The following is a 26,887-nucleotide window of genomic DNA, read 5'->3' as shown; positions in this document are numbered from 1 at the left end:
AGACGTGGGCCATCTGCTGGTTCATTCCCCAGATGGCTGCAATGGACAGAGCTGGGCTGATCCGAAGCCAGGAGCTTCCTGCGGGTCTCCCACGTGGGTGCAGGCGCCCACACACTTGGGCCATCTGCTGCTTTCCCGGGGCATTAGCAGGGAGCTGGATCAGAAGTGGAGCAGCTGGGACTTGAACTGGCGCCCTCATGGGATGCCAGTGCTGCAGGCAGTGGCTTAACCTACTACACCACAGCGCAGTCCCCTGTATCCTTTTTTCTTAGCATTGCTTAATGTCCTGCCGTCTGTAGGGAGTGGGAGTAAAAGCAAAAGCCGCGAGGCCAGGTTTATGGCGCCTGCCTTCTGTTCATCTGAGGAAGGTGCCAGCGCCCTGCCCACACCTGTGCTTTCCGGGTGGGGCCCAGCCTGGGGCCTCAGCCCCGTCACAGGCAGCACCTGCTACTGCAGGCTACGGACAGGGACACGCAGGGGCCTGGGAGAACTGGCTTTCACCCCCCACACCTGGACCCCTGGGGGCTGGGAGGAAGGGGAGGGGGAGGGTCCCAGGGTATGTGAGTGTGAGGGCCTCACTGCCTCTACCTGTGCGAAGGCCAGGAGCCCTAGGACGCTGGGAGATGTTCCAGTCGTGCCCGGACTTCCAGGAGTCCCCAGGGACAGCCAGCAGTGGGAGTGGTGGAGGGTCTCACTTCTGTAGGCAGAGCCCCCTCTGAGCCAGACGCCAGGAGGCTGAGCCTGGCGGTTCCTCCTGGCCACCTCCCTCTTCTGCCTCCCCACGAGGTTGTTCGGAGCCTAATCCAAGACCTTTCCCAGCTTCACAGGGCAGCCCCAGGCCTTGCTGTAGGCAGTGAGAGACCCACCCGTGGGGGGAGCACCATCCCTTAAGACTAGCCCACCTTTGGGTGGCCTCACGGCAAGGACCGGCGTCTGGACTCCAGACCCAGGCTAAGCATGGTTGTCCCCCTGCCCTACCTGGGGAGGGCTCCACAGTTCCTGGCGTCTGCTTGCTCCTTTCCCGCTCAGGGCCTCTACAGGGTCCACGCACCCCAGAGGGGACCCTGGCTGCTCTGGTCCTGCCACCCAGGAGGGCTGAGTGAGCTGGCCCCTGCTGGTTCCTTCCCTATGTGAGAGTGACACAGAGAATGTACTTTGAGAAATTTTTTTAGAACAAGAGGCCTTTAAAAGTTCTTTTCTAGAACAAAATGTTGCAAATATCCACAGGCAATAACACAGTGCGTGTTGGACGCTGGCCACACTCCCCTTGGAGGAGGTATGAGCAGCGAGTTTCCTTTTCCTCCTTCGCTCGTCTGTTTTCTAAACGTCTGACGATGCGCATTGGTTCAAGGGACAGCCCCCAGCTCAGCAAGAGCCGTGACAGAGGCGTCCTGACCATCACACCGCCTTGGCACACACGTGTGCTGTCACATGGCAGCTCCCCTGGAGGACGGGAGCTGCCCACAGGTCATGGGACTCCGCAGGTGGGCTGGGTAGGGAGAGGCGCTGGGGCGGGCTGGGAGTGAGGGGACGCTGGCCGCGGTCCCCCGGCAGGTCTGCTTCCCTCATTCCCTACCTTCTTTGTCTCCCGTCGCTTGGCTGTGCGCCTGTGTTTCGGGAGCTGATCCGGCCGATGCCAGGACAGCGCAGGGTGCCAAGCAGGTGCTCGGGAGACGGTTGGTGCCAGTCCCCAGAGCCTCAGCGTGAGGATGTGAAACGTGGCCTGCAGAACTGACGACATCAGTGCCGGAGGCCCCGGGCCCTGGCGCTGTGACATCAGAACGCCCGCACACGTATTGCCTTGCCAGTTCCAGAAACGAAGTCTGGGACTTCGATTGCAATTTCACGGCTTCCCGAGTGGGGTGGGGGAGGAGGACAGACACTGTCCGCCATCGCTCTCTTCCAGGAACTCATTTCTCTGGCTCCATCCTCCACCCTTTCCAGGAACGAAGAAAGGAGAGGCCGAGGCTCGGCACTAACCCAGAAGCTGGGGATCTCTTGGTCCCCCCCGGTGGCCTGTGAGCGGTGACCTGGCCAGAGAGGAAGGGGTCGAGGTCGGCCAACGAACCCTGAGAAAAAGCTCTGGACAAGAGCTGGATGAAAAACTCCTATGCCTTGAATTTAAAAAATGGACAAAACAAGTGGACTCACACACGCGGCACGCATGGCCACCACTGGAACCAGTCTCTTCCCGCTGCAGACCAGGGCCCCAGTGCTGAAGACAGGATGCGTCGTGCCCCGGGGACTGACGGGGTGGCCTGGAGGTCCGTGTGCTCTGGGCAGTGCCGCACAAGGGACCTCCTTCTGCCCGGGCTCGCTGTGCTGCACCCGGCGCCTGCTGGGACCCAGCGCAGCATCGCACGGCTGCCGCCAGGACGGGCAGCTGGCACGAGCTCATCTGTAGGTGGTGAGCTCGACTGGTGCTTCCCTTGGCGCCCGCAGCGCTGATCCTTCTCTTCCTCCTCAGGCCGGGTCGCACCCAGCCTTTGTGCCCTGCCGTCCTGGCTGTTGTGGGAAGGGCCTCGCGGGCCTTCCTGGTCTGTTGCTGGGACAGCCGACACAATGAAGGCTGGGGGGCAATGATGCCTCAGTTCTGGGGCCCAGGGCGGAGGCTGCATCACAGCTGGGCTCTCCCCAAGCGCCCTGGGCCTGCTGTCCAGCAGGAAGCAGCGCTGGGGGTCTACCCAGGGCGGGAGGGGGCCCTGTGTCAGGCTGAGGTCCCCTCCTTGGCCTAGCTTTCAGAACAGGGACAAAAAAGGACAGTGGTGATCCCCTCCCTGGGAGGCCAAGTCTGGGGGCCCAGTTCTTCATCCCACCTCAAGGAGCAGGTTTCTACAGCCGGGGTCCTGCACCAGGGAACATCTTGGAGTCTCACCACCCAGCCTCATCCGTCCCCAGCAAGCTCCCAGCACCCTCAGGACCCAGTCTCTGTCATCTTTCAGAGGTAGGTGGCATCATGGTACCCACCAGGGACAAAACTACAGGTCCAGTAACCAGGCCTCAAGCCTGGGAGTCCCCAGAGGACAAGTCCACATTGAGAACACCTTGCCATGGGGGAGGGAGACTGGGCCAGTGTGAGCAGGAGGGAATGTCCTCGAATCTCCAGGGAAGGACCTGGGTCCAGTCAGAGTCCTCAGGACCCAGGCACAGGGACACTGCGTCCTGGGGATCCAGCTCGGTGGGGACAAAGTGGTGGTTCAGGCTCACCGCCTCCGAGGCTGCCGGGGCGGATGCCAGGGCCTCGGCCGCCCAGCCCGCGGAGCTCCCCTGCCCAGGCTGCCCTTGGCCCTGCCCCCCGCTCGGCCCCGCCCCTGGCGCCCCTTCCTGCTCAGGCTCTGCCTCGGTGAGATCCATGGGCTCCGCGTCCCAGGCGTCCTCGTCCCAGTCTTCCAGCTCCAGCGCGTCTTTCAGGTCCAGGAAGGCAGCCTTGAAGCAGGCAAAGCAGGTCCGCAGCTGGCCTCCTTGTTGCTTCAACTTGCAGTTCCTTAATGGCATCTAACGTCTGAGTCCAGGGCTGGGGACCTTTTTGCTGCCGAGTGCCAGTTGAGTATTGATGACATCACTCACAGACCACCCGAAGTTATCAACTTCAACATTAGTCTGCTATAGGTCTATTGGATTTCCAATCCCACCTGAGGTTCCCTTGGCAGGGCCAGGCCAAAATGATTTTGCAGGCTTTATACGGCCTGTGGGCTGGACATTCCCCACTCCTGTTTAGTCCATGGGGGCTGTTACAACAAAAATTCTGTAAACCGGATGGCAAACAGACCATAGAACTTTACTTCTCTTGGCCGGCGCCGCGGCTCACTAGGCTAATCCTCCGCCTTGCGGTGCCGGCACACCGGGTTCTAGTCCTGGTCGGGGCGCCAGATTCTGTCCCGGTTGCCCCTCTTCCAGGCCAGCTCTCTGCTGTGGCCAGGGAGTGCAGTGGAGGATGGCCCAAGTGCTTGGGCCCTGCACCCCATGGGAGACCAGAAGCACCTGGCTCCTGCCATCGGATCAGTGCAGTGCACTGGCCACAGCACGCTGGCTGCGGCGGCCATTGGAGGGTGAACCAATGGCAAAGGAAGACCTGTCTCTCTCTCTCACTGTCCACTCTACCTGTCAAAAAATAATAATAATAAAAATTAAAAAAAAAAGAACTTTACTTCTCTTTAAGAATAAAAAAGCTTTATGCATTTGAAAGAGTAAGAACTTCCACCTGCTGGTTTACTCCCCAAATGGCCACAATGGCCGGGGCTGGGCTGGCTGAAGCCTGGAGCCTGGAGCTCCATCCGGGTCTCCCACACGGGTGGCAGGACCCAAGCACCTGGGCCATCTTTGCTGCTTTCCCAGGAGCATTAGCAGGGAGCTGGACAGGAAGTGGAGCGGCCGGGTCTTGAGCTGGAGCTCATAGGCAATGCCAGCGTTGTAGACAGCCGAGCCTCAGAGCAAGGACGGGGACGGGGTTGGCACAGGACAAGGTGGCCGCCCCGTCAGCCTGCACCGCGGCTGAGCCAGCTTCCTTCCTTCCTTCTGCACCCAGCGAGCGTCTGCTGCCTTCCCAGGGGCGTCAGCAGGGCGCTGGGCCATGAGTCAGGCACTCCCATGGGAGCTGCCAGCATTGCAGGCAGCAGCCTAACTGCTGTCCACGATTTTCACAACAGAGTCGCACAGACCTCGGGAAAGAGGCTGCACACGTAGACACACATCATTTGTCAGCAGAGAAATTCCAACCTGAACCACTAGCTGCTACAATGTATCACCCAGAGAGACTGAAATGTTGCCACCGAACATGGGAGCATGCAGAGTGGCAACAAGGATAGAGCCTTCCTGAGGTCGGGTAACAAATCCACAAACCCGGGCAGCCTAAAGCGACACATGGATATTCTCTCCCAGCCGGGCAGGGGCTCACGGACACCAGGGTCTTGGGCCTCCCCGTGCCCAGCTTCACTTGGCCGGTCTCCCCTTAGGAGGCCCTGGTCCAAGGAGAGTCCAGGAAGCTGGGCGCAGCCAGGCTGTCACGGCCCGGAAACACGCTCATCAGAGGGCGCTTTTGCTCCAGGTGGGCGGGGGCCCTGAACAGCCGTGCCCCCCCCACGGTCTCCCGCCCCGCCACGGAGACATGAGCTGTCCCAAACAGGCCCGTGGAAGTCTCTCTTCGCCTAACTCCTCTGCCACTGAATGTGGGGACACATCTGGAAATAGTTCCCTGAGAAGCGGTAGCCTACTGTCCCGGGGGAGCAGGCGGTGGGTGGGGGGAGGGGAGGCTGGGTATGCGGGCGACTGGGTGGGGGGCAGGGTGGGTGACTTGGTGACTGGGTGGATGGTGGGTGCTGGGTGACTTGGTGGATGGTGGGTGGTGGGTAGGTGACTGGGTGGGTGGTGGGTGGGTGACTTGGTGACTGGGTGGTGGTGGGTGGGTGCTGGGTGACTTGGTGACTGGGTGGTGGTGGGTGGGTGACTTGGTGACTGGGTGGTGGTGGGTGGGTGGTGGGTGACTGGGTGGGTGGATGATGATGGGAAGGTGACTGGGCACCTGGTGAATGACTTGTGGATGGTGGTGCCATGGGAAGGGTCCAGCGTCACTGTGCAGGACTTGGACATGGGTGGGGAACACGTGGCTCCTCCGTGCTGGGTCCACACCCACCTGTCATGTCAGATCTGGGGCTGGCAGTTTCGTGGCCTCACTGGAGTGAGGTGAATCGCAGGATCTAAGAGTAATAATAGGCCACGTCTCGTGATGTCCACAGTGGACACACAACGGAACCAGGGGACGCTGGGGTCCAAGTAGAAGAAGGACTTGCATGAAGGTGCGGGGGCAGGGGAGAGGAGAGGAACGGACGGATTGGATCTGGAGCCCCTGCGGGCCATGGCGGCGCTGGCCGTCCCCCACCCGCAGCGGCACTTCTGTCGCGGGCTCACGCGGGGTCTAAGGCACCTGCCAGGCGGGGTCGTCGTCCGTCCTGTCTCCACCCCTCTGTCTTCCTGCAGCGAGTTGGCCAAAACTCAGACTCCACCACAGAGGAAATCCAGGAGCAGGAACACACCTGCTCCCGGCGCCACAGCCGTGCCACCTCCTGGCCCCCAACGGCGGCTGCTCTCCGTGGGGCAGAGCCTCCCCTCCCCCTCGGGGAAGCGTCTCTGCAGGCTTGCGCTGAAAGGGTGCAGGCAGCTTGTCCCTGAGCCTGCGAGGGGTTCACCTGCGGCGCTGGGGCGCGCGCCGAACACGAGCCCTGTGCCCGCTCTCCGGAACCCTCTCCTGGTCTCGATTTTCACGGCAGCTTTGCAGACGGTTCTGCTTGCTGAGTCACCTGATGGTCTAAACACACTTTCTCTCTTTATGAGCGTCTGACTCCAACTGGGTCCCCGCCAGAACAAAACCCGTGTGGGTGCGTTACCGGGAGTGCCTCCGGGCGCGACCACTCAGGCTGGCAGCCTCCTGGGTCGGCCGGGAATCCTGCACCTGGGACGGGCTCCCGTGGGGGAGCTCCGGGCCCACCCGGGACACACAGAGGGTCAGTGATGTCACAGCGGCCACCCTGCGGACGGAGGTCAGCAGCCAACAGAGACGCAGGAATGTGTCCTCTTGAAGCCGCTCCACTCCACAGACATCTCCGGAATGTTCTCAGAGCTGTGCAAAGCATCGTGGGTGCCACGTGGAGACTTCTCCCCTTTCCTCGCTTGGTCCCAGCCCAAGTGTGTGCCTGGTACTCCAGCGGCTGGAGGCTCCGGACTTGGCCAGGCCACCATCTTGGCCCGCCTAACGGCTTCTCAGTTTGTCCCAGCCCATCCACTCGCTGTGGCCTCGCTCAGTCTTTTCGGGCTCCCTCCTGACCCCGTGGGGATGGGGTCTGGGGTTGCGGGCAGTCTGGTGCTGGCTCTGGGACCACCGAACTCCAGGTCATGACCTTGACCTGTGTGCTACCCTCACTGTGGCCCTGGCAGCTGGGAACACTGGGGTCCTGAGTCTCTGACAACCACGCCTCCTACCCCGGTCCAAGTCTCCATCGAGCCGCAGCACCGCGCCGTCCACCCTCAGCCTCCCCAGGCTCCGTCCAGGGACGTTTGTCCTGGGTCTCCTTGCAGGGCAGGGGTGCCATGGCCCCGAGAACAAAGAGCAAGTGCCTCAGCCATCAACTTGAACAGAGCCACCAGGAGCCTGCACCGGCCGGCCGGAGGGCGCTTCTCACACCAGCGGCTTCTTGGCTTTGGTTCCTACACTTGGCTGTCCTGTCCCACCAGGAAAGCCGCGGGGACTGTGAGCTGCAGTGAGCCCCAAATCGACCAGGGAATGACAGCGAGTATCCCCAGAGAAGTGGGGTGCACCTCCAACCCTCCCCAGAGAAGTGGGGTACACCTCTCAATCCATCCCCCAGAGAAGTGGGGTGCACCTCCCAACCCCTCCCCAGAGAAGTGGGGTACACCTCCCAATACTTCCCCCAGAGAAGTGAGGTATGCCTCCCAACTCCTCCCCAGAGAAGTGGGGTGCACCTCCCAAACTCTCCCCCAGAGAAGTGGGGTACACCTCCCAACCCCTCCCCAGAGAAGTGGGGTACACCTCCCAACCCTTCCCCCAGAGAAGTGGGGTGCACTCCCAATCCCTCCCCCAGGAAGTGGGGTGCACCCTCCAACCCCTCCCCCAGGGAAGCGGGGTGCACCCTCCAACCCCTCCCCCAGGGAAGCGGGGTGCACCCTCCAACCCCTCCCCAGAGAAGTGGGGTGCACCTCCCAAACCCTCCCCCAGAGAAGTGGGGTACACCTCCCAACCCCTCCCCAGAGAAGTGGGGTACACCTCCCAACCCTTCCCCCAGAGAAGTGGGGTGCACTCCCAATCCCTCCCCCAGGAAGTGGGGTGCACCCTCCAACCCCTCCCCCAGGGAAGCGGGGTGCACCCTCCAACCCCTCCCCCAGGGAAGCGGGGTGCACCCTCCAACCCCTCCCCAGAGAAGTGGGGTGCACCTCCCAACCCTTCCCCCAGAGAAGTGGGGTGCACTCCCAATCCCTCCCCCAGGAAGTGGGGTGCACCCTCCAACCCCTCCCCCAGGGAAGCGGGGTGCACCCTCCAACCCCTCCCCCAGGGAAGCGGGGTGCACTCCCAATCCCTCCCCCAGAGAAGTGGGGTACACCTCCCAATCCATCCCCCAGGGAAGCGGGGTGCACCTCCCAACCCTTCCCCCAGAGAAGTGGGGTGCACTCCCAATCCCTCCCCCAGGAAGTGGGGTGCACCCTCCAACCCCTCCCCCAGGGAAGCGGGGTGCACCTCCCAATCCTTGCCCCCCAGAAGCATGGTGCACCTCTCAATTTGTCCAGGAATCGCTGGTGTCTTTTAGCCGAGTGTCCAGTCCAGGCCAGCCACTGACGGGAGGCCAGGTGCAGATTTGTAAGCTGGGGCAGACCTCAGACACAGGTGGGAGACGCAGCTGGACACAGCGGACGTGGGTGTGGAAGGAAGGGCGGGATGACCCAAGCAATTTGGACAGTTACTCCAAAGGCCATGTGTATTCTTTCATTGTTAACAAAATCAACATGAGAGGAAATTTAAAATTGCAAAGCAAAAGAAACAAACAAGGAAGTGAAGAACCAGAGCGTGGTCAAACCAAGCCTGCGCTCGGTGCCGAAGATGTACACAAAGCTGGACTGTCCACAGGAAGGATCGATACAGGAAGAGAGATCGATACAGGAAGAGAGATCGATCAAGGAAGAGATCGATACAGGAAGAGAGCGATACAGGAAGAGAGATCGACCAAGGAAGAGAGATCGATACAGGAGAGATCGATACAGGAAGAGAGAGCGATACAGGAAGAGATCGATACAGGAAGAGAGAGCGATACTAGGAAGGATCGATACAAGGCAGGATCAATACAGGAAGAGATCGATACAGGATGAGAGATCGATACAGGAAGAGAGATCGATACAGGAAGGATCGATACAGGAAGAGAGAGCGATACAGGAAGGATCGATACAGGAAGAGAGATCGATACAGGAGAGATCGATACAGGAAGAGAGATCGATCAAGGAAGAGATCGATACAGGAAGAGAGATCGATACAGGAAGAGAGATCGATCAAGGAAGAGATCGATACAGGAAGAGAGACCGATACAGGAAGAGAGATCAATACGAGGAAGGATTGATACAGGAAGAGAGAGCGATACAGGAAGAGAGATCGACACAACGAAGGATCGATACAGGAAGAGAGAGCGATACAGGAAGAGAGATCGATACAGGAAGAGAGATCGATCAAGGAAGGATCGACCCATCGGGCCTGCGAGGATCGACCCAGCAGACTTAGGCAAAGCGAACGAGGACCGGGAGGCCTGCGGGGCCAGGGAAGGGGCGCAGGTGGGCGCAGGCCACTCCGCGCAGGGGGGCGCAGGTGGGCGCAGGGGGCGCAGGTGGGCGCAGGGGGCGCAGGTGGGTGCCGGTGGGCGCAGGTGGGCGCAGGGGGGCGCAGGTGGGCGCAGGGGGGTGCCGGTGGGCGCAGGTGGGCGCAGGGGGCGCAGGTGGGCGCAGGGGGGTGCCGGTGGGCGCAGGTGGGCGCAGGGGGCGCAGGTGGGCGCAGGGGGGCGCAGGGGGGTGCCGGTGGGCGCAGGTGGGCGCAGGGGGCGCAGGTGGGCGCAGGGGGGCGCAGGTGGGCGCAGGTGGGCGCAGGGGGGCGCAGGTGGGCGCAGGGGGGTGCCGGTGGGCGCAGGTGGGCGCAGGGGGCGCAGGTGGGCGCAGGGGGGCGCAGGGGGGTGCCGGTGGGCGCAGGGGGGTGCCGGTGGGCGCAGGGGGGCGCAGGGGGGCGGGGAGCCCGCACACCTCCAGGCCGGAGGAGCAAACCGCGCTCCTGTCCTGGGGGCGGAGGCTCATGGGAGATATGCAGATACGCCCAGAGCATCATGGGAGGCGGCCCTTTATATACCCGGGGCGGCGGCTCCTCCTCTCCCCAGGGCGCCCGCAGGAGCGGAAGCAGCGGCCAGGTGAGGGTCTCCTGAGGAGGGTCTCCTGAGGAGGGGCTTCCGGCTCTGGTCCTGGTGCTGGGCCCCGGGTCTAGAGTGACCCCTGGGCCACGGTGGGGTCGTGGGTCGTCTTGGGTGGGGGAGGGCCTGGGACGAGGTTTCCTTAGAGGGCTCCGTCGGCTTCCGTCGGCTTCCGAAGGGTTTCGTCAGGTTCCGTCAGATTCTGTCGGCTTCCGTCAGGTTCCGTCAGGTTTCGTCAGGTTCCGTCGGGTTCCGTCAGGTTTCGTCAGGTTCCGTCAGGTTCCGTCAGATTTCCTAAGATTCTGTCAGGTTCCGTCGGGTTCCGTCAGCTTCCGTCAGATTTCCTAAGATTCTGTCAGGTTCCGTCGGGTTCCGTCAGCTTCCGTCAGGTTCCGTCGGGTTCCGTCAGGTTCCGTCAGGTTTCGTCGGGTTCCGTCAGGCTCCGTCGGGTTCCGTCAGCTTCCGTCAGGTTCCGTCGGGTTCCGTCAGGTTCCGTCAGGTTTCGTCGGGTTCCGTCAGGCTCCGTCAGCTTCCGTCAGATTGCCTAAGATTCTGTCAGGTTCCGTCGGGTTCCGTCAGGTTCCGTCAGCTTCCGTCAGCTTCCGTCAGGTTCCGTCGGGTTCTGTCAGCTTCCGTCAGCTTCCGTCAGGTTCCGTCGGGTTCCGTCAGCTTCCGTCAGCTTCCGTCGGGTTCCGTCAGCTTCTGTCGGGTTCCGTCAGCTTCCGTCAGATTTCCTAAGATTCTGTCAGGTCTCTCAGTTCTGTTAGATTCTCTTGGGTTTTGTCAAAGCTGCCAGGTTCCGTCAGGTTCTGTCAGGTTGTGTCCGGTTCTGTCCGGAGAGACCGCCAGGCTGCTGGGGTCCCAGGACTGGGGGTTGGGGCCTGATGGGCCGGTGGGGGGCCGGCAGCTGAGGCCTGGGCCCCGCGGCCTCCCACCCTGCCCAGGGGCGCCAGCCGCACTTCCTTGGCCTGCAGCTCCTCAGCCTGGAGAAGCTTCTGGAAACTCGAGCTCCCAACCTCCACAGGTCCCCGCTGAGCCGGGCCTGTCCCTGCGCCCCACACCAACCAGCCCCAGAAGGAAACTCCCTCCTCCCCCTCCCCCCCCACCTCCTCCTTGCCCTCCTCCTCCTCGCCCTCCTCCCCCTCCTCCTGCTTCTCATCGCCCCTCCTCTTCCCCTCCCCCTCCTCCTCATCCTCCTCTTTCTCCTCCTTGTCCTCCTCCTCCTCTTCTTCATCCTCCTCCCTCTCCTCCTCCTCTTCCCCTCCTCCTCCTCCTCTTCCTCCTCCTTGTCCCCCTCCTCTTCCTTCTCCTCCTCTTCCTCATCCTTGTCCTCCCCCCTTCCCCCTTCCCCCCACTTCCTTATCTCCCTGCATCTCACTGGCACCCAGTACCTCGGGCCAGACCACCTGAGATCCCCGTGCAAATCCTGCCCTGCCGTCACCCCCGCAGGAGGCAGCGTGGCCATGTGCCCCCCGGTCAGCACGCGCTACGCTGGAGAGGGCCTGTCCCACCTCTACGCATCCTGGCTGTATGAGCTTCAGCATGGGGACCAGCTGCGGACCTGCTTTGCCTGCTTCAAGGCTGCCTTCCTGGACCTGAAAGACGCGCTGGAGCTGGAAGACTGGGACGAGGACGCCTGGGACGCGGAGCCCATGGATCTCACCGAGGCAGAGCCTGAGCAGGAAGGGGCGCCGGGGGCGGGGCCGAGCGGGGGGCAGGGCCAAGGGCAGCCTGGGCAGGGGAGCTCCGCGGGCTGGGCGGCCGAGGCCCTGGCATCCGCCCCGGCAGCCTCGGAGGCGGTGAGCCTGAACCACCACTTTGTCCCCACCGAGCTGGATCCCCAGGACGCAGTGTCCCTGTGCCTGGGTCCTGAGGACTCTGACTGGACCCAGGTCCTTCCCTGGAGATTCGAGGACATTCCCTCCTGCTCACACTGGCCCAGCCTCCCTCCCCCATGGCAAGGTGTTCTCAACGTGGACTTGCCCCCAGGGGAGCCCATGTTGTTGGAGCTGGGCACCATCTGGCCCATGGACTCTGCCAGGCTTGAGGCCTGGTTGCTGGACCTGCAGGTCGTCTCCCTGGTGGGCCGCTATGATGCTGTCTACCTGCGGAAGATGACAGCGGGCTGGGTCCTGAGGGCCCCGGGCCTGCGCTGGAAGCTCCTGCTGGAGCCTGATGAGGTGTGGGTGGTGAGACTCCAGGATGCCCCCGGGGAGCAGGAGCTGCACCAGTGGAAGCTGAGCATTCTAGAAACCTCAGCAGGAAGTAATGCCGAGCTGGTCCCTGCACACAAGGCTCTGCTCATGAGGGGCCTCACCATTGTCTCTTACGCTCCCTGGGCCGGAAGGGAGGTGGAGAGGCAGAACACCCTCCCAAGTTTCGTATTCTCCACCACCCTGCTTCAGGATCCCTGTGCCATTGGAACCTGGAGCAGTGTTCCCCGGGGTTCTGGGGAGAGTATGCCTGACATGGGCGCCGCAGCCCTGGGGGAGGTGCCCTGTTTCATACCTTTCAGCCCCAAGCCCTAGAAGTGAGGCACCCTCACTCAGGCTGCCTCAGCACATGCAAAGGGAAAGGGCCAGCAGTTGTCCTCCATGACAGCCAGGGGAGCGGTGGGCCAAGGATAGGTGCCTTTGCCTGTAGAGTAAGTGTTGAGCAGCCTTAGGTGCTAGGGAATGGGCCCTGCCGTGGCCTCACGGAACGCGCCATGAGTGTTTTTGCTTGTAGACAGATTCTTATCAGTGAGCGTCACGTAGTTTGAGATGCGATACTGATCCAGATGTGACTGCAAACCCTTACTCTGCTGCTCCTGACAGGGGGCATTGGTAGCTTGCCGGTCCTGGCCGTGGACGTGACATCGCATTTCTGACACGCTCCCTGGAACCCGAACGTTTCCGTGACTTTTCTGAGGCAGTCTCTGGGGTCCCAGAAGACCCTGTTGATCCACTGGAGTCTGGTTTATTGTGGAAGAGACTTGGTTTCAAATAATGGCCACAATTTGGCCATTTAATTCCTGTTGCTTTGTTTGCATGTTTTTTTTAAAGATTTATTTATTTATTTGAAAACTAGAGTTACAGAGAGGCAGAGAGAGAGAGAGAGAGAGAGGTCTTCCATCCGCTGGTTCATTCCCCAGATGGCCGCAATGGCTGGAGCTGCACCGATCTGAAACCAGGAGCCAGGAGCTTCTTCCGGGTCTCCCACAGGGGTGCAGGGGCCCGAGGACTTGGGCCATCTTCCACTGCTTTCCCAGGCCATGGCAGGGAGCTGGATTGGAAGTGGAGCAGCCGGCACTTGAGCTGGTGCCCATATGGGATGCTGGCACTGCAAGCAACGGCTTTACCAGCTACACCACAGTGCCAGCCCCTGTTTATTGTTTTTAATTAAATAAAGATATAAGACCTTCGCAGCCAGTGCCTATGAGGAATGACTATTCCTCAGGAAGTCCTTTTCCTTTATTGTTTATTATTATGTTTTTCTCTCTTTGTAAGAGTGAGAGTGAGTGAGTGCGAGAGAGACCTTCCATGCACAGGTCCACTCCCCCAAATGTTTGGAAGGGCCTGGGCTGAGCCAGGCTGAAGCCAGGAGCCTGGAGCCTGGTCTCCCGGGAGCAGGAACCCGAGCTCTTGGACAACATGTGCTGCCTCCTAGGAGGCACTGGCAGGAAGCTGGATTGGAAGCAGAGTAGCTGGGACTCGAACCAGGCACTCCAGTATGGGATGAAGGCATCTCAAGGAGCGGCTTAATCTCAGCCACAGTGCCTACCCCAGCGAGTCCTTATGGACCGGCCTGAATCTGAGCTGAGCCACCATTGCGGGCTTGAAATCCCAGGAGCTGTAGGAGGGGGCGGGGGGAGGGGGACACAGGACAGGTGAAGAGTCTCCTCTGGCTCGTGATGGGAGTGAGTCACAGGTGTTTCTCAGCCAGACACACGATAAGAAAAGGCTGCATTTTGAATATTGATGTGTCATCAAGCAGACTTTCATGTGAATAAATACTTGCACACACCTCAGAATTACAAGTAAAATCTGGGCTGGTGCTGTGGTGTAGCGGGTTAAGCCTCCACCTGTGGCACCGGCATCCCATATGGGTGCCAGTTCCAGTCCCAGCTGCTCCCCTTCCCATGCACCCCCCTGCTGTGGCCTGGGAAAGCAACAGAAAGTGGCGCAGTGCTTGGGCCCCTGCACCCACGTGGGAGACCTGGATGACGCTCCTGGCTTCAGCCTGGCCCAGCCCTGGCTGTTGTGGCCATCTGGGGAGTGAACCAGTGATAGAAGATCTCTCTCTCTCTGTCTCCCTCACTTGCTATAACTCTTTTTTTCTTTAAAGATTTATTTATTTATTTGAAAGGCAGAGATACAGGGAGGGAGGGAGAGAGGGAGATCTTACATCTGCTGCAATGTGCTGCCAAATCAAAAAGTCAAAGAGCTGCCACGGCTGGGGCTGCTCAAGGAGCTTCCTCTGCGTCTCCCACATGGGTGCAGGGGCCCAGGCACATGGGCCATCTTCCTCTGCTTTTCCAGGAGCACTAGCAGGAGCTGGGTTGGAAGTGGAGCAGCTGGGACTTGAGCAGGCACCCATATGGGATGCTGGCCCTGCGAACAGTAGCCCAACCCGTTATGCCACAGTGCTGACCCCACGTGAGTCTAGCTTCCATCCTGCTTCAGAGCCATGTGTGAGGGGAGCTCCTGCTCACCTGGGAGCACACGCCAGCCCGTGTGCTCAGCTTCCGCAAGGCTGCTCCGGGCTGGGCCACCGAGGCGCATGGGCAAGGGAGAGGCTTTCAGATGGCAGCTCTGGAGGTCCCTACACGTTTGTGTCTGGTCTCCAGCTGGCATAGCTGCTGGGTGGTCCCACGTTTGGCCCTGTCCCTTTCAGTGGAGGGTCCACACCCTGGGCGTTCTTGCTGAGTTGGCCGAGAGCGCAGTTTGTCCTTCGTGTCTCTCCCAGAAGTGAGTTCCCAGATCTTAAATGGCTCCTGAAAGCCCAGTCCCTGTTAGTGGTGCCAAATTGAAATCACAAGGACAAGGCTGGTAAAGGGAGGAGAAAGCTGTCTGTCGATGGACGAGGAGGTAGCAGACAGAGCTGGAGAACTGCCGTCCAAGGGCAGCTCATGGCTCTGGGGTTCAGGAGGGGGTGGAGGTCAGGGCTCAGGAGTCAGCAAATGCCAAAGCTGGCTACGGGTGCAGCATCAGCATGGTTTTTTTTTTTATATAATTTTTTTATTTCAAAGGCAGAGAGAGAGAATCTTCCATCCGCTGGTTCTCTCCAAATGCCTGCAACGGCCGGGGCTGGGCCAGACTGAAGCCGGGAGCCGGGAACTCCATCGGGGTCTCCCACGTGGCTGGCAGGGGCCATCTTCTGCTGCTTTTCCAGGCACATTAATAGGGAGCTGCCTGGGAAACGGAGCAGCCTGGACTCCGGCTGGCGCTCATATGGGACGCTGGCGCCGCAGGTGGCTTGACCTGCGCCACGTGCCGGCCCCCAGGCGTCTCCTTACATCTCAAACGTCGGTGCAGTTTCTGATAAACATGCAGGAGAACTGACGGCTAACACGGTGGAGCTCACCGCTCGTCCTGCCCGCCCCCCAGGAATGGCACAACACTGTTTTGCTGGAGATGCTGAGACCCCCGAGGTTCATTAGGGGTAATGAAGACCATGCCCCCTAACGGCTATGACTGATGGGGCTCACTGCTCAGTCTCCTGCACCCCATTACACCCTGTTACAAAATCACGGGAGTCCCTGGCTCTGTTAAGCGGAGAAAGGCGTGGACGCAGCAGTGGTTCACAGCGCCCCAAGGCAGCCCGATTCTCGCGCATCAGTGAAGGCCTGGGCACTTGGTGGAAACGCGGATTCCAGGCCCCGACCCCCAGGAGGAGGGCTGGGGGTCTTCACGCCGACCACCTCCCCATGGACCTGAGGGGATGAACCACAGGGGGCGAGGGGAGGACAGGTGTGGGGGAAGCACCGTCCTGCCGTGTCCCTGAACCCATCCAAACCAACTCCACAGGGCGGCGTTGGGCCTGGCACGTAGGACAGCTGCACCACATTCCTGGGCTCCATCCCTGCTCCAGCTTCCCGCCGACTCAGACCCTCGGAGGCGCAGGGAGAGCTCAGGCGGCTGGTTCTAGCCACTCATGGGAGACCAGGATGACATCCCCAGTTCCTGGTTCTGGCTCCCAGCTTCTGCCGGCCCAGGAGTGGCAGATGGGGGCATTCTCTCTCTCTCTCTTCCTGCTCCAAAATAAAAATAAAATAAGGGACCGGCACTGTGGCATGGTGGGTAAAGCCACCGCCTGCAGTGCCAGCATCCCATATGGGCGCCAGTTAGAGTCCCGACTGCTCCACTTCCGATCCAGCTCTCTGCTGTGGCCTGGGAAAGCAGTAGAAGGTGGCCCAAGTCCTTGGGCCTCTGCACCCATGTGGGAGACCAGGAAGAAGGTCCTGACTTTGGATTGGCACAGCTCTGACCATTGTGGCCAGGCCAACTGGTGAGTGAGCCAGTGGGTGGAAGACTCTCTCTCTCTCTCTCTGCTTCAAAAATAATAATAATAATAATAATAAAAACAGAACAGAACTAAACAGCTCCAGGGTTTAGGCCCAGGGACTTGGAGAAAATTCACCTGCCTTGTTCTCTGGGTTGCCAGTGTCTGTGGGAGGCCACCAGGGAGCCTGAAGGGCTGGCCAGGGCAGCTGCAGGGGCCAGTGTACCACGTGCACAGCCTCAGGACCGCACACCCAGGAGGGGAGAGCGTATGTGTCTGCGCTCCGGTCCTCAGCCCACCTGTGCACCTGCATCTTCTCATGCCAGGCCAAGGGCTTTATGGAACTGCGTGGACGTGGCCCTGTGGGCTGTGCTCAAGTCCACGCAGCTCAAGGTAGATGGGACCCGGGCAGACAGCACCTTGGGAAAGGAGGAGGTCCTGGGAGTGGGTGCCCACCCCGGGCTGGGGTCAGGAGGCAGAGTGGCTGCTGCAGGCTGGGCGGGGGGTCTTCCAACACCTGGAGGGGCTGCCACGCGTGTGCTGCTCCCTGCCGGGACTCAAACCGGCGCCCATACGGGATGCTGGCGCTGCATGTCTGGGTTCATAACTGACACAGCGTCCTCGTGCCTATCAGCCCGGCAGCCACCAGCAGGCACCAGCTCGGCCGTATTGCTGATCTCAGGCAGAATAGGCCTGAGGTTCTTGCATGTTGCTGGGACGAGGGGGCTGGAACCCGGTGCCAAACACTTTATTTCCTTTCCTTTTATTTTATTTACTTGAGAGGTACGATTACAGAGAGAGAGAGAGAGAGAGAGAGAGAGAGAGAGAGAGAGAGAGAGAGGAAGTCTTTTCCATCTGCTGGTTCACTCCCCAAATGGCCACAACAGCTGGAGCTGCACCCATCCGAAGCCAGCATCCAGGAGCCTCTTCCTGGTCTCCCACGCGGGTGCAGGGGCCCAAGAACCTGGGCCATCTTCTACGGCCCTCCCAGGCCATAGCAGAGAGCTGGATCGGAAGTAGAGTGGCCGGGACTTGAACCGGCGCCCCTATGGGATGCCGGCACTGCAGGCGGTGGCTTTACCTGCTACGCCACAACGTTTTCAATGTTCTGTGTGCTGTGTAGGGCCCTGGGCACAGATTCCCAACTCCCCCACCCCAGGCCCTCCACGGCTGCCCCTGCTGGCCCTTTCTGGAGGGGTCTTCCTCTTCCCCTCCCCCCACCAAAGTTGAGCCTCCCCTTTGCCCTCTGTGGAATAATTTCTCAAGACCAGGTTCCAGGACGCCAGGATGTGGCCACAGCCCAGTGGCTTCTGCCCAGCAGCTCAACTGCCTGCCTGGAGGGGCGGCACTGAAGGGAGGGCAGCGTCTCTACAAACAACACTGCCTCGGAGGCAGCGCTCTTTTGGGGAGGCTCTGGTCTGGCCCTGTCCCCGCTGGTGTGGGCATTTGGGAGTGGACTGAACCAGCAAGTGGGAGGCCTCTGTCTCTTTTTCTAATATGTTGTAAACAATTTTCAATGATGAAGGTGAGGAGGGTTTTGATGGCGCTGATGGTGGTGATGATGGTGATGGTGGTGATGGTGGTGATGATGATGATGGTGGTGATGACGGTGATGGTGGTGATGACGGTGATGACGGTGGTGGTGATGATGATGATGGTGGTGATGATGGTGGTGATGATGGTGGTGCTGATGATGGTGATGATGGTGGTGATGATGATGATGGTGATGGTGGTGGTGATGATGGTGATGATGGTGGTGATGATAATGATGGTGGTGATGATGATGGTGGTGATGATGGTGGTGCTGATGATGGTGGTGCTGATGATGGTGATGGTGGTGGTGATGGTGGTGATGATGATGATGGTGGTGATGATGGTGGTGGTGGTGATGGTGGTGATGATGGTGATGGTGGTGATGATAATGATGGTGGTGATGATGGTGGTGGTGGTGCTGATGATGATGGTGATGATGAATGATGATGGTGGTGATGCTGATGGTGGTGGTGGTGACAATGATGGTGGTGATGGTGCTGATGATGGTGGTGATGATGGTGATGATGATGATGATGGTGGTGATGGTGGTGATGATGATGATGGTGGTGATGATGATGGTGATGATGATGGTGGTGGTGATGACAATGATGGTGATGATGGTGGTGGTGATGATGATGGTGGTGATGACAGTGGTGATGATGATGATGATGGTGATGACAATGATGGTGGTGATGATGGTGGTGATGATGGTGGTGATGATGATGGTGGTGATGATGGTGGTGATGATGATGATGGTGGTGATGATGGTGGTGATGATGATGATGGTGGTGATGACAATGATGGTGATGATGGTGGTGGTGATGATGGTGGTGATGACAGTGGTGATGATGATGATGGTGGTGATGACAATGATGGTGATGATGATGGTGATGGTGGTGATGATGATGGTGATGATGATGGTGGTGGTGATGATGATGGTGATGATGACGGTGGTGATGATGGTGGTGATGATGATGGTGGTGATGATGATGGTGATGATGATGATGGTGGTGGTGATGGTAAGGAAAGCCCCCAGGAGATCTGCAGAGGCCACTGCTTTGGTGTCATAGGAGGGCCCCCAGTCTGTTACACTGGCACAGGTCAGGGTTTGACCCCCTCCTGGTGTGGTGAGGAGAGGGGTCTGGAGCCCCCGTCTCTGTGCCTACTCTGGCATCGACTCCCACCTTTGCAGCCCCCAGAAGGGCCCTCCAGGCTCCCTGTCCAGCCCCCTCACTCGGGATACAAGGTTTTGTGGATCCAGAACCAGGGCCACAGCTGGAAGGCTGCAGTGTTGGGACCCCTAGAACGTTTCTCGTGGGTTTTTTTTTTTTTTTTTTTTTGACAGCAGAGTGGACAGTGAGAGAGAGAGAGAGACAGAGAGAAAGGTCTTCCTTTGCCGTTGGTTCACCCTCCAATGGTCGCCACGGCTGGCGCGCTGTGGCCTGCGCACCGTGCTGATCCGAAGGCAGGAGCCAGGTGCTTATCCTGGTCTCCCATGGGGTGCAGGGCCCAAGCACTTGGGCCATCCTCCACTGCACTCCCGGGCCACAGCAGAGAGCTGGCCTGGAAGAGGGGCAACCGGGACAGAATCAGGTGCCCCGACCGGGACTAGAACCCAGTGTGCCGGCGCCGCAAGGCGGAGGATTAGCCTAGTGAGCCGCGGCGCCGGCCTCTCGTGGGTTCTGGGGGACATTTCTGTGGCCCTGGACACGGCTCGCCCTCCCTCACTGTGGCTGTCCTGAGCCTGGGCGTTCCCAGGCACACGCACTCCTGTCTGGCTTCGAGCACGTGGGGTCGCTCAGGTGTGGGAGGTCTCCGAGGATCACTGCACACCTGAGCAGTTTCACCTGACTTGATTGACAGCCGCGTCTGGGAGCAGGACTGGGAAAATCCATGTGCCTGAGACCAGAAGCCAGGGAGAACGTTAGCAGGCGTGTCCAGGCTGCTGCTCCTGGGAGAATAAGGACCCGACGCTGCGGGCTCTCCAGGAGAGGGGGCGGCCGGCAGGGGCTCCCCTGGGACCTCCTTCAGCCATGGACGGGGGCCCCAGCCCGAGTGGGCCTCCAGGCCCGGCCGTTTCTGCACTGCACGGCCTCCGCTGCTCACGGGGCTTCCTGGACTGGTCAGCGCATTGCGTCCCTGCCTGGGGGCCCTGCCCTCAGTCTTGCCCTAAGAAACCTGTCACTCAGTAGGCAGAACCCACCTTGGACCGGCCGGGGCCGGGGAAGCAGCTCTGCTCTGGGCACCTGCAGGGGTGGGGAGCCGAACACAGCGTCCTGGTGGACTTGGTGGGCACTGAATGGAGACCCTGACGTCCGTTTCTGCCGCAGGACCGCATTTTCCTCAGAATTCAGAATAAAACGGAAGTGCGTGCCTTCAGAAAGATCATCCCTCCAAACACAAGGCCCGGGCTCCTCTGCGGAAAGTGGGGCTGGTGCTCCCGGGCTGGGCTGGGCGGGTCTGCAGGCAGACAGCGCCCGCAGGCTGAGGGCAGGCGGGGGCAGAGCCTCCCTGGGGACTTAGGGGGACTTGGAGGCTGGGCGACAGAGAGCAGGTGACACAGGGACTCAAAGCAGAGCCCAGGACAGACAGGGACTCGAACCCTTGGCCGCTGGCTGGGTGTGCTCAGGATGCCAGATGAGGCCACCAGGGAGGGGACCGGGGGCTGCCCTCCCCACCCAGCCAGGGCAAACTAGATTCCAACAAGCACCTGCTCCTGGGGCCAGTCTCAGCAGCAGCCAGGGTGGCCCTGGGGCCCCCAAATCCACCGGATGGGGGAAGCCTCTCCTGCCACAGGTGTGGGCACTGGGGGCAAGAGACCTGGGGCTGAGCAGTGGGCAGAGTGGGTGAGGCTGGGGTCTCCACCCCAGAGCTGCACGGAGGAAGTGGGAGCTCCCACCGGTCTGGGGGCCTGGCCTCTCTCCCGAGGCCTCCTGGATGCTGGGAGGACTCTGGGGGCATCGCCCACCCCTCTCCCCTGACATGACCAGGCCCTGGGGGCCTCGGCTGATTCACTCTGTGTTACCTGGACTTGAGGTAGGCCCCGCCCCCCACGCCCGTCGGAGCTCACCCTGCGGCGGCTTTACCTGCTATGCCACAACACCCGCCCCCACATCTCATAATCTTTAAAATTTTGAAGTTATTTATTATTTGAGAGGCAGAGAAAGAGAGAGATCTCACATCTCCTGGTTCACTCCCCAGGCATGGGGGGTCAGTCCAGGTCTGCGGGTGGCGGCAGGCGCCTGGCCCGTCGGTCGCCAGGTGCTCAGCAGCGGGGAGCTGGCGCCGGGAGCTGAAGGTGGGAATCGGCCAGTGCTCCGAGGTGGCGCAGGCTCGCCGCGCGCCCACAGCTGCCCGCTGCCCTCCTCCGGCAGACTGAGATGGGCTGGTCCCCCTCCAGCCAGAGCTGGCACTGCAGTGAGTGGGCTTCAGGCCACCTGCTCTCGGATGTCTGAGACGGAGCTGAGAGCGATGATGTCCCCCCCCCCAGGCAAAGCCCCCGGGGAGAACCGGTGGGGAGAACTGAGTGCCTGCCGGGCACAACCCCAACCCCTCAGACCACAGGGGTTGAAGGTCAGAGGTTAGGAGCCAGGTAAAGGGTCCAGTCAGCCACAGGCTTCCTCCCCCTGCCCAAGGCCTCTGTGTGCCTCCTTAGGGATGGGGTGGGGTGTCACCCGCAGGCCTCCTGACCCCCGCCCTCTCCGGGTGGCCCCCACGGCACCGGCGCTGGGGCTCTGGACAGCGCCTCCCGCTGGAAGGGCTTGGCGGCGGGGGGGGGGGGCAGCTGTTGGCTGTGGGGCGCCTCTCCCCGGGGCCAGGGGCGTCCCTGGGCCGCCATCTCCCCAGCCCCCCCACCCCGCCCCTGGCGCCGCCCCCGGAGCTCTCCCGTCCTAAATACCCGGCCTGGCGCGGGGCCGCGGCGCATTCTCAGCTGGCGGCCGGGCAGGTGGCGGCGCGGGACTGGCGGCCGCCCCTCGGCCCTGCGCCCTGGCAGCCCCCGCCGTCTGAGGGGCAGCGCGCGGGCCGGGGCGGTGGCTCCGTGACAGAGGGGCGCGCAGGGCGCGGCGGGGCCGCTGCAGGTGGGTCTGGGTCCGGGGCGCGCCGGGCAGGGTGCGGGCCGAGCCCTCCTGACGCTCCCGGGGCCAGCCGGCTGGGCGCCCCCGCGGGGCTGGGGGGCTCTCGGCGAGGGGAATGAGGGAGGACCCGAGGAGCCCGCACGCCGCCGGGCACACTGCGGGGATCTGCGGGGTAGCACCGGGCCCCGCGGCTGAGACTCGGGTGCCTCCCAATCGAGGAGCCGAGGGACCGCGGGTTCAGCTGCGCCCCTGCCAGAACCTTGGCACCGCATGGAGAGGGCCGTGTGGTCAGGGGTTCTGGGGCACCCATGGACCTGGGAGCCGTGGGGCAGGGGGGAGAAGGCACCCCAGGCCCCTCGCAGGACCAGAGGCCGCGCCCTATGAGGGGGTGAGGGCCTGGGGACTGTCCCCTGTGCTTGTCAGGGAGGCTGTGCCAGGCTGGATGGGTCACGTGTTAGCCCCTCTTCCTGGTGACGGTCACTGCCCACAGCAAGCGTGGGTCCCGGCCTGGGCCTCGGGGATGCTCAGTGCCCTTGACCCGGTGGCTACCACCCAAACCCAGGCCCCCGAGGGAGCAGGGCTCTGACCTCCTGCGGCGGCTGCCCTGGGTGGCCTCCCCTGACCTCGGCCTGGGACAAATGGAATCGCAGCGTGGTGTCCGCCGCAGTGAGCCCCTTCATGCTGCCGAGGGACACCGGCTGCTTCCAGCTCCCGGGGCAATGAAGCCACAGGGGCGCTCCGGTCTCCTGTGACACCTGCAGCCGCCTCAGGGGCTCAGCCCGGGTGGGGCTCCCGGGTGGGCGGGTGCTCAGCTGCGCTGCCAGTGCCTTCCCAGGCCCCCCAGCGGGAGAGGCTGTGGGCCTGGGGGCCGGGCGCCGCCGGGGTGTGATGACTCCCCTTGCATTTTGCTCAACCAGAGACCTCATCTCAGGACTCCCTGTCCGGGCATTTTTGTCTTTGTTTCCCTGTGAGTTGTTCGTCTTTTCTTTCTTGATTTGTAGTTCTTTGTATTATTAATTTATTATTTGAAAGGCAGAGAAAGATCCTCCATCCACCTGTTCAACTCCCCAAATGCCCCCAACAGCCAGGGCTGGGCCAAGCCTAAGCCAGGAGCACCATCCAGGTCTCCCACACGGGTGAGGGGCCCAAGCACTCACGTCATCTTCCTCTGCCTTCCCAGGCCGCAGCAGGGAGCTGGATGGGAAGTGGAGCAGCTGGGACTCAAACCTGCACCCATGTGGGATGCCGGCGTCCCAAACGGCAGCTCAACCCGTTAACCCAGTGCTGGAGGCATCCCAGGGTGCACGTTAGTGGGAAGCTGGGTTAGGGAACTCAGCTGGGACTCTAACCCAGGCCCCGCTCTGACGCGGGAGCCGTGTCCCAGCCGAGACCGGGCCCGCTCTAACGCGGGAGCCCGTGTCCCAGCCGAGACCGGCCCACTCTGACACGGGACTCCTGTGTCCCAGCCGAGACTGGCCCGCTCTAACGCGGGAGCCCGTGTCCCAGCCGAGACTGGGCCCGCTCTGACGCGGGAGCTGTGTCCCAGCCTGCATCTCGACCACAGGCCAAGCACCCCTTCCCCTGGGCGGATGTGGCGGTGCAGGAGTTGGCCATCCGTAGCGGAGTGCCCGGTCCAGCTCCCGCCTCTGATGCAGCCCCCTGCCAGCGGCTGGGAGGCAGCAGATGATGGCTGAAGCGCTTGGGTCCCTGACACCCTCGGAGGGAGCCGGGTGGGGTTCTCAGCGCCTGACTTCAGCCTTGCCCAGCCCCTGCGGCTGCAGGTGTTTGGGGCGGGAACCAGCAGGTGGCAGCCTCTCTCCCTCGCTCCCTGCCTTTCCAATGAGATGAAGTAAATACATGTTAGAAATCAGCAGCTCTCACATTTGTGATGTGGAGAAGCGTAGAGAGCATCCAGGGCAGAAGGCACTGCAGGGCACGCAGCCCTCCCTTCCCGCTCCCAGAGGACGCGGGCCTGGGCGGCGCCCTGGGCCAGCACTCCCGGCTGCACCCCAGGGGCTGCCCTCAGTGCCCTGATTCTCAGAGATGCCCAGGCCACCCCTGAGGCCTCTGGGCTTGAGCCTGGCCGGGCGTGCTCGGGGGAGGGGGTCGTGGGCCTGGGAGCCGTGCCCGGCGCAGCGGCCTCCCGGCTGGGCAGGGCGGTGCCCATCTTCATCCCCCGTGAACCTCTTCTCCCACAGGTCGAGCCGGGCACCCACAGATGCCCCGCCAGCCCTGAGCCCCGTGTGAGGGGCAGCCATGGCGCTGAGCCCGGGGCCCACGAGTGCCTTCCCCACGCTGGCTGTGACGGGCAGCGCCGTGCCCGAGCCGCCCGGTGGCCCCAACTTGTCCCTCAACAGCTCGTGGGCCAGTCCGGCGGAGCACAGTTCCCTGCAGGACCTGGTGGCCACGGGGGCCATCGGGGCGGTGCTCTCGGCCATGGGCGTGGTGGGCGTGGCGGGCAACGTGTACACGCTGGTGGTCATGTGCCGCTTCCTGCGCGCCTCGGCCTCCATGCACATCTACGTGGTGAACCTGGCGCTGGCCGACCTGCTCTACCTGCTCGGCATCCCCTTCGTCGTGGCCACCTACGTCACCAAGGACTGGCGCTTCGGCGACGTGGGCTGCCGCGTGCTCTTCAGCCTGGACTTTCTGACCATGCACGCCAGCATCTTCACGCTGACCGTCATGAGCAGCGAGCGCTACGCCGCGGTGCTGCGGCCGCTGGACACGGTGCAGCGCTCCAAGGGCTACCGCAAGCTGCTGGTGCTGGCCACCTGGCTGCTGGCGCTGCTGCTCACGCTGCCCATGGCGCTCGCCATCCGCCTGGCCCGCCGGGGCCCCAAGCGCCTCTGCCTGCCCTCCTGGAGCCCGCGCGCCCACCGCGCCTACCTGACGCTGCTGTTCGGCACCAGCATCCTGGCTCCCGGCCTGGTCATCGGGCTGCTGTACGTCCGCCTGGCCCGGGCCTACTGGCGGTCCCAGCAGGCCTGCTTCCAGCAGACGCGCCGGCTGCCCCGGCCCCGGGTGCTCTGCCTCATCCTGGGCATCGTGCTGCTCTTCTGGGCCTGCTTCCTGCCCTTCTGGCTGTGGCAGCTGCTGGCGCAGTACCGCCAGGCCCTGCCCCTGGCGCCGCGCACGGCCCGCATCGTCAACTACCTGACCACCTGCCTCACCTACGCCAACAGCTGCGTCAACCCCTTCCTCTACACGCTGCTCACCAAGAACTACCGGGAGTACCTGCGCGGCCGCCAGCGCTCCCCGGCGCCCGGCGGCAGCGCCCGAGGGCCCGCGGCGGCCGCCAGCGTCCTGCAGGGCCCGGTCCGCTTCCAGCGCGACTCCGGCCGCTCCCTGATGTCCAGCAGCCCGCAGCCCACCGAGACCGTCGTGCTGGCGCCCGCGGCCCCCGGAGGGGCCTGTGCCTGAGTCCTGTGTGCGCCCGGGGCTGAGGGCGGAACCCAGGCTGCCTTCCCGGGACCGCTGCTCCCGGCTCCACCACCCGGACGCCCCGCTGGCTCCCGGCTCCTCTCCTCTGGCGTCTGCTGACCCATCGGCACCTCCCCCGTGAGCCTGGCGTGGGGCGCTGGCAGGACTTCGGGGAGGGTCGGGCAGGAGGTGCACTCGGCAGCGGGACGGTGCCCTGCAGCCGGAAGGCAGGGTCTGCCCAGGGCCACAGAAGTGCAGGCGACCCCTGGGTGAGGTGGAGATGTGCACAAGGCAGCGCTGAGTCTGCTGGAGGGGGGGCTGGGGGGGCTGGGGCGGGCGTGGCCCCAGCCTGAGCTGAAGGGACCCTGCCCTGGCTCTGGGGCACAGCCTTCCCCCTCCCCAGCCAGAGCCAGAGCCTGATGCTGCCGTCCCTGGGGAGCGGCCAGGGTGAAACCAGGGATGTGAGAGCCGGAGCCGGGCCCGGGCTCTGTGGGTGCAGCTGGGGCGTCCCCGCCGGCACTGAGGCCCACTGGGGGCAGCCCTGGGCTGCAGGTCAGGGGCTTGGGGGACACTGAGCCAGTGTGCGTCCACACGCACCTGCGCCGGCCCCAGTGCGGTGCCTCCCGGAGCACCTGAGCCTGTGGGGCTGACAGGGACCGGCCAGATAGCCACGGCCCCCTCTCTGTGGCTGTCACCTCCCCAGCCAGGTCAGTGGCAGCAGCTCCAGCCAGAGTGACTCCCGTTCCCGGCCCCACCCCCCATGACCCCATGGCCTGAGTCAGAATGTGACCCAAGGGTCAGGTCCAGGAGTCGGCCCTGCAGCCCCAGCCCCGCCCTCAACCCCACTCAGAGCCAGTCACTGGTGGTGTCCAGGGGCAGCGGTGGACCCAGGGGACGAGCCCACAGGATGCGAGTGTGGCCACATTCCCAGAGCCATGGTCAGCGGAGGGGTCTGTGCCTGGCCCCATCAGCCAGGTCCTTGGGGGACTGAGGGCAGGCCACATGCCGCACGGCCATCGGGCAGAATGGCAGGAAGGAGGGAGTGGCTCAGGCACAGAGCGGAGCCGGAGTGAGGGCCTCCTGGGAGCTGTGGGGAAGTGGGGTGTGTGGAAGCCCTAAAAAGTCTTCCAAGGGGCTGGCGCCACGACTCACTAGGCTAATCCTCCGCCTGTGGCACTGGCACATCGGATTCTGTCCCGGTTGCCCCTCTTCCAGGCCAGCTCTCTGCTGTGGCCAGGGAGTGCAGTGGAGGATGGCCCAAGTGCTTGGGCCCTGCACCCCATGGGAGACCAGGAGAAGCACCTGGCTCCTGGCTTCGGATCAGCGCGGTGCCGGCCAAGGCAGCCACAGAGGGGTGAATCAACGGAAGGAAGACCTTTCTCTCTCTCTCTCTCACTGTCCACTCTGCCTGTCAAAAAAAAAAAAAAGTCT

At 62.4% G+C, this 26,887-nt stretch overlaps 3 protein-coding genes across 4 annotated transcripts; 2 read left to right on the top strand and 1 right to left on the bottom strand.

The window, feature by feature from the left end:
- Positions 1 to 3,000: 3,000 nt before the first annotated feature.
- LOC127488668 (testis-expressed protein 19-like) lies at positions 3,001 to 3,495 on the bottom strand. The gene has a single exon (XM_051838864.2). It carries the CDS (start codon positions 3,493 to 3,495, stop codon positions 3,001 to 3,003), a length of 495 nt encoding a protein of 164 aa, XP_051694824.1.
- Positions 3,496 to 9,854: 6,359 nt separating this feature from the next.
- Positions 9,855 to 13,803, top strand: LOC103347578 (testis-expressed protein 19.2). Of its 2 annotated transcripts, none has more exons than XM_051838838.2 (2): positions 9,855 to 9,941; positions 11,391 to 13,803. In XM_051838838.2, the coding sequence occupies exon 2, from the start codon at positions 11,405 to 11,407 to the stop codon at positions 12,467 to 12,469; it is 1,065 nt and encodes a 354-aa protein (XP_051694798.1). In that variant the 5' UTR covers positions 9,855 to 9,941; positions 11,391 to 11,404; the 3' UTR covers positions 12,470 to 13,803. The 2 variants fall into 2 exon arrangements, with proteins under 2 accessions (XP_051694798.1, XP_051694799.1); XM_051838839.2 differs by lacking the exon at positions 9,855 to 9,941 and adding an exon at positions 10,482 to 10,965.
- A 10,407-nt stretch (positions 13,804 to 24,210) lies between these two features.
- Positions 24,211 to 26,887, top strand: UTS2R (urotensin 2 receptor). The gene has a single exon (XM_051838865.2). The coding sequence runs from the start codon at positions 24,290 to 24,292 to the stop codon at positions 25,454 to 25,456; it is 1,167 nt and encodes a 388-aa protein (XP_051694825.1). The 5' UTR covers positions 24,211 to 24,289; the 3' UTR covers positions 25,457 to 26,887.

The sequence above is a fragment of the Oryctolagus cuniculus genome, chromosome 17 (assembly GCF_964237555.1).
Source record: "Oryctolagus cuniculus chromosome 17, mOryCun1.1, whole genome shotgun sequence".
NCBI lineage: Eukaryota > Metazoa > Chordata > Mammalia > Lagomorpha > Leporidae > Oryctolagus > Oryctolagus cuniculus.
The sequence above is the reverse complement of the archived record's forward strand: the minus strand, read 5'-3'. Positions and strand labels throughout refer to the sequence as shown.

Bases quoted from the DNA above. Each gene is read 5' to 3' on its own strand.
- LOC127488668 (XM_051838864.2), bottom strand. From the start codon at position 3,495: ATGCCATTAAGGAACTGCAAGTTGAAGCAACAAGGAGGCCAGCTGCGG.
- LOC103347578 (XM_051838838.2), top strand. From the start codon at position 11,405: ATGTGCCCCCCGGTCAGCACGCGCTACGCTGGAGAGGGCCTGTCCCAC.
- UTS2R (XM_051838865.2), top strand. From the start codon at position 24,290: ATGGCGCTGAGCCCGGGGCCCACGAGTGCCTTCCCCACGCTGGCTGTG.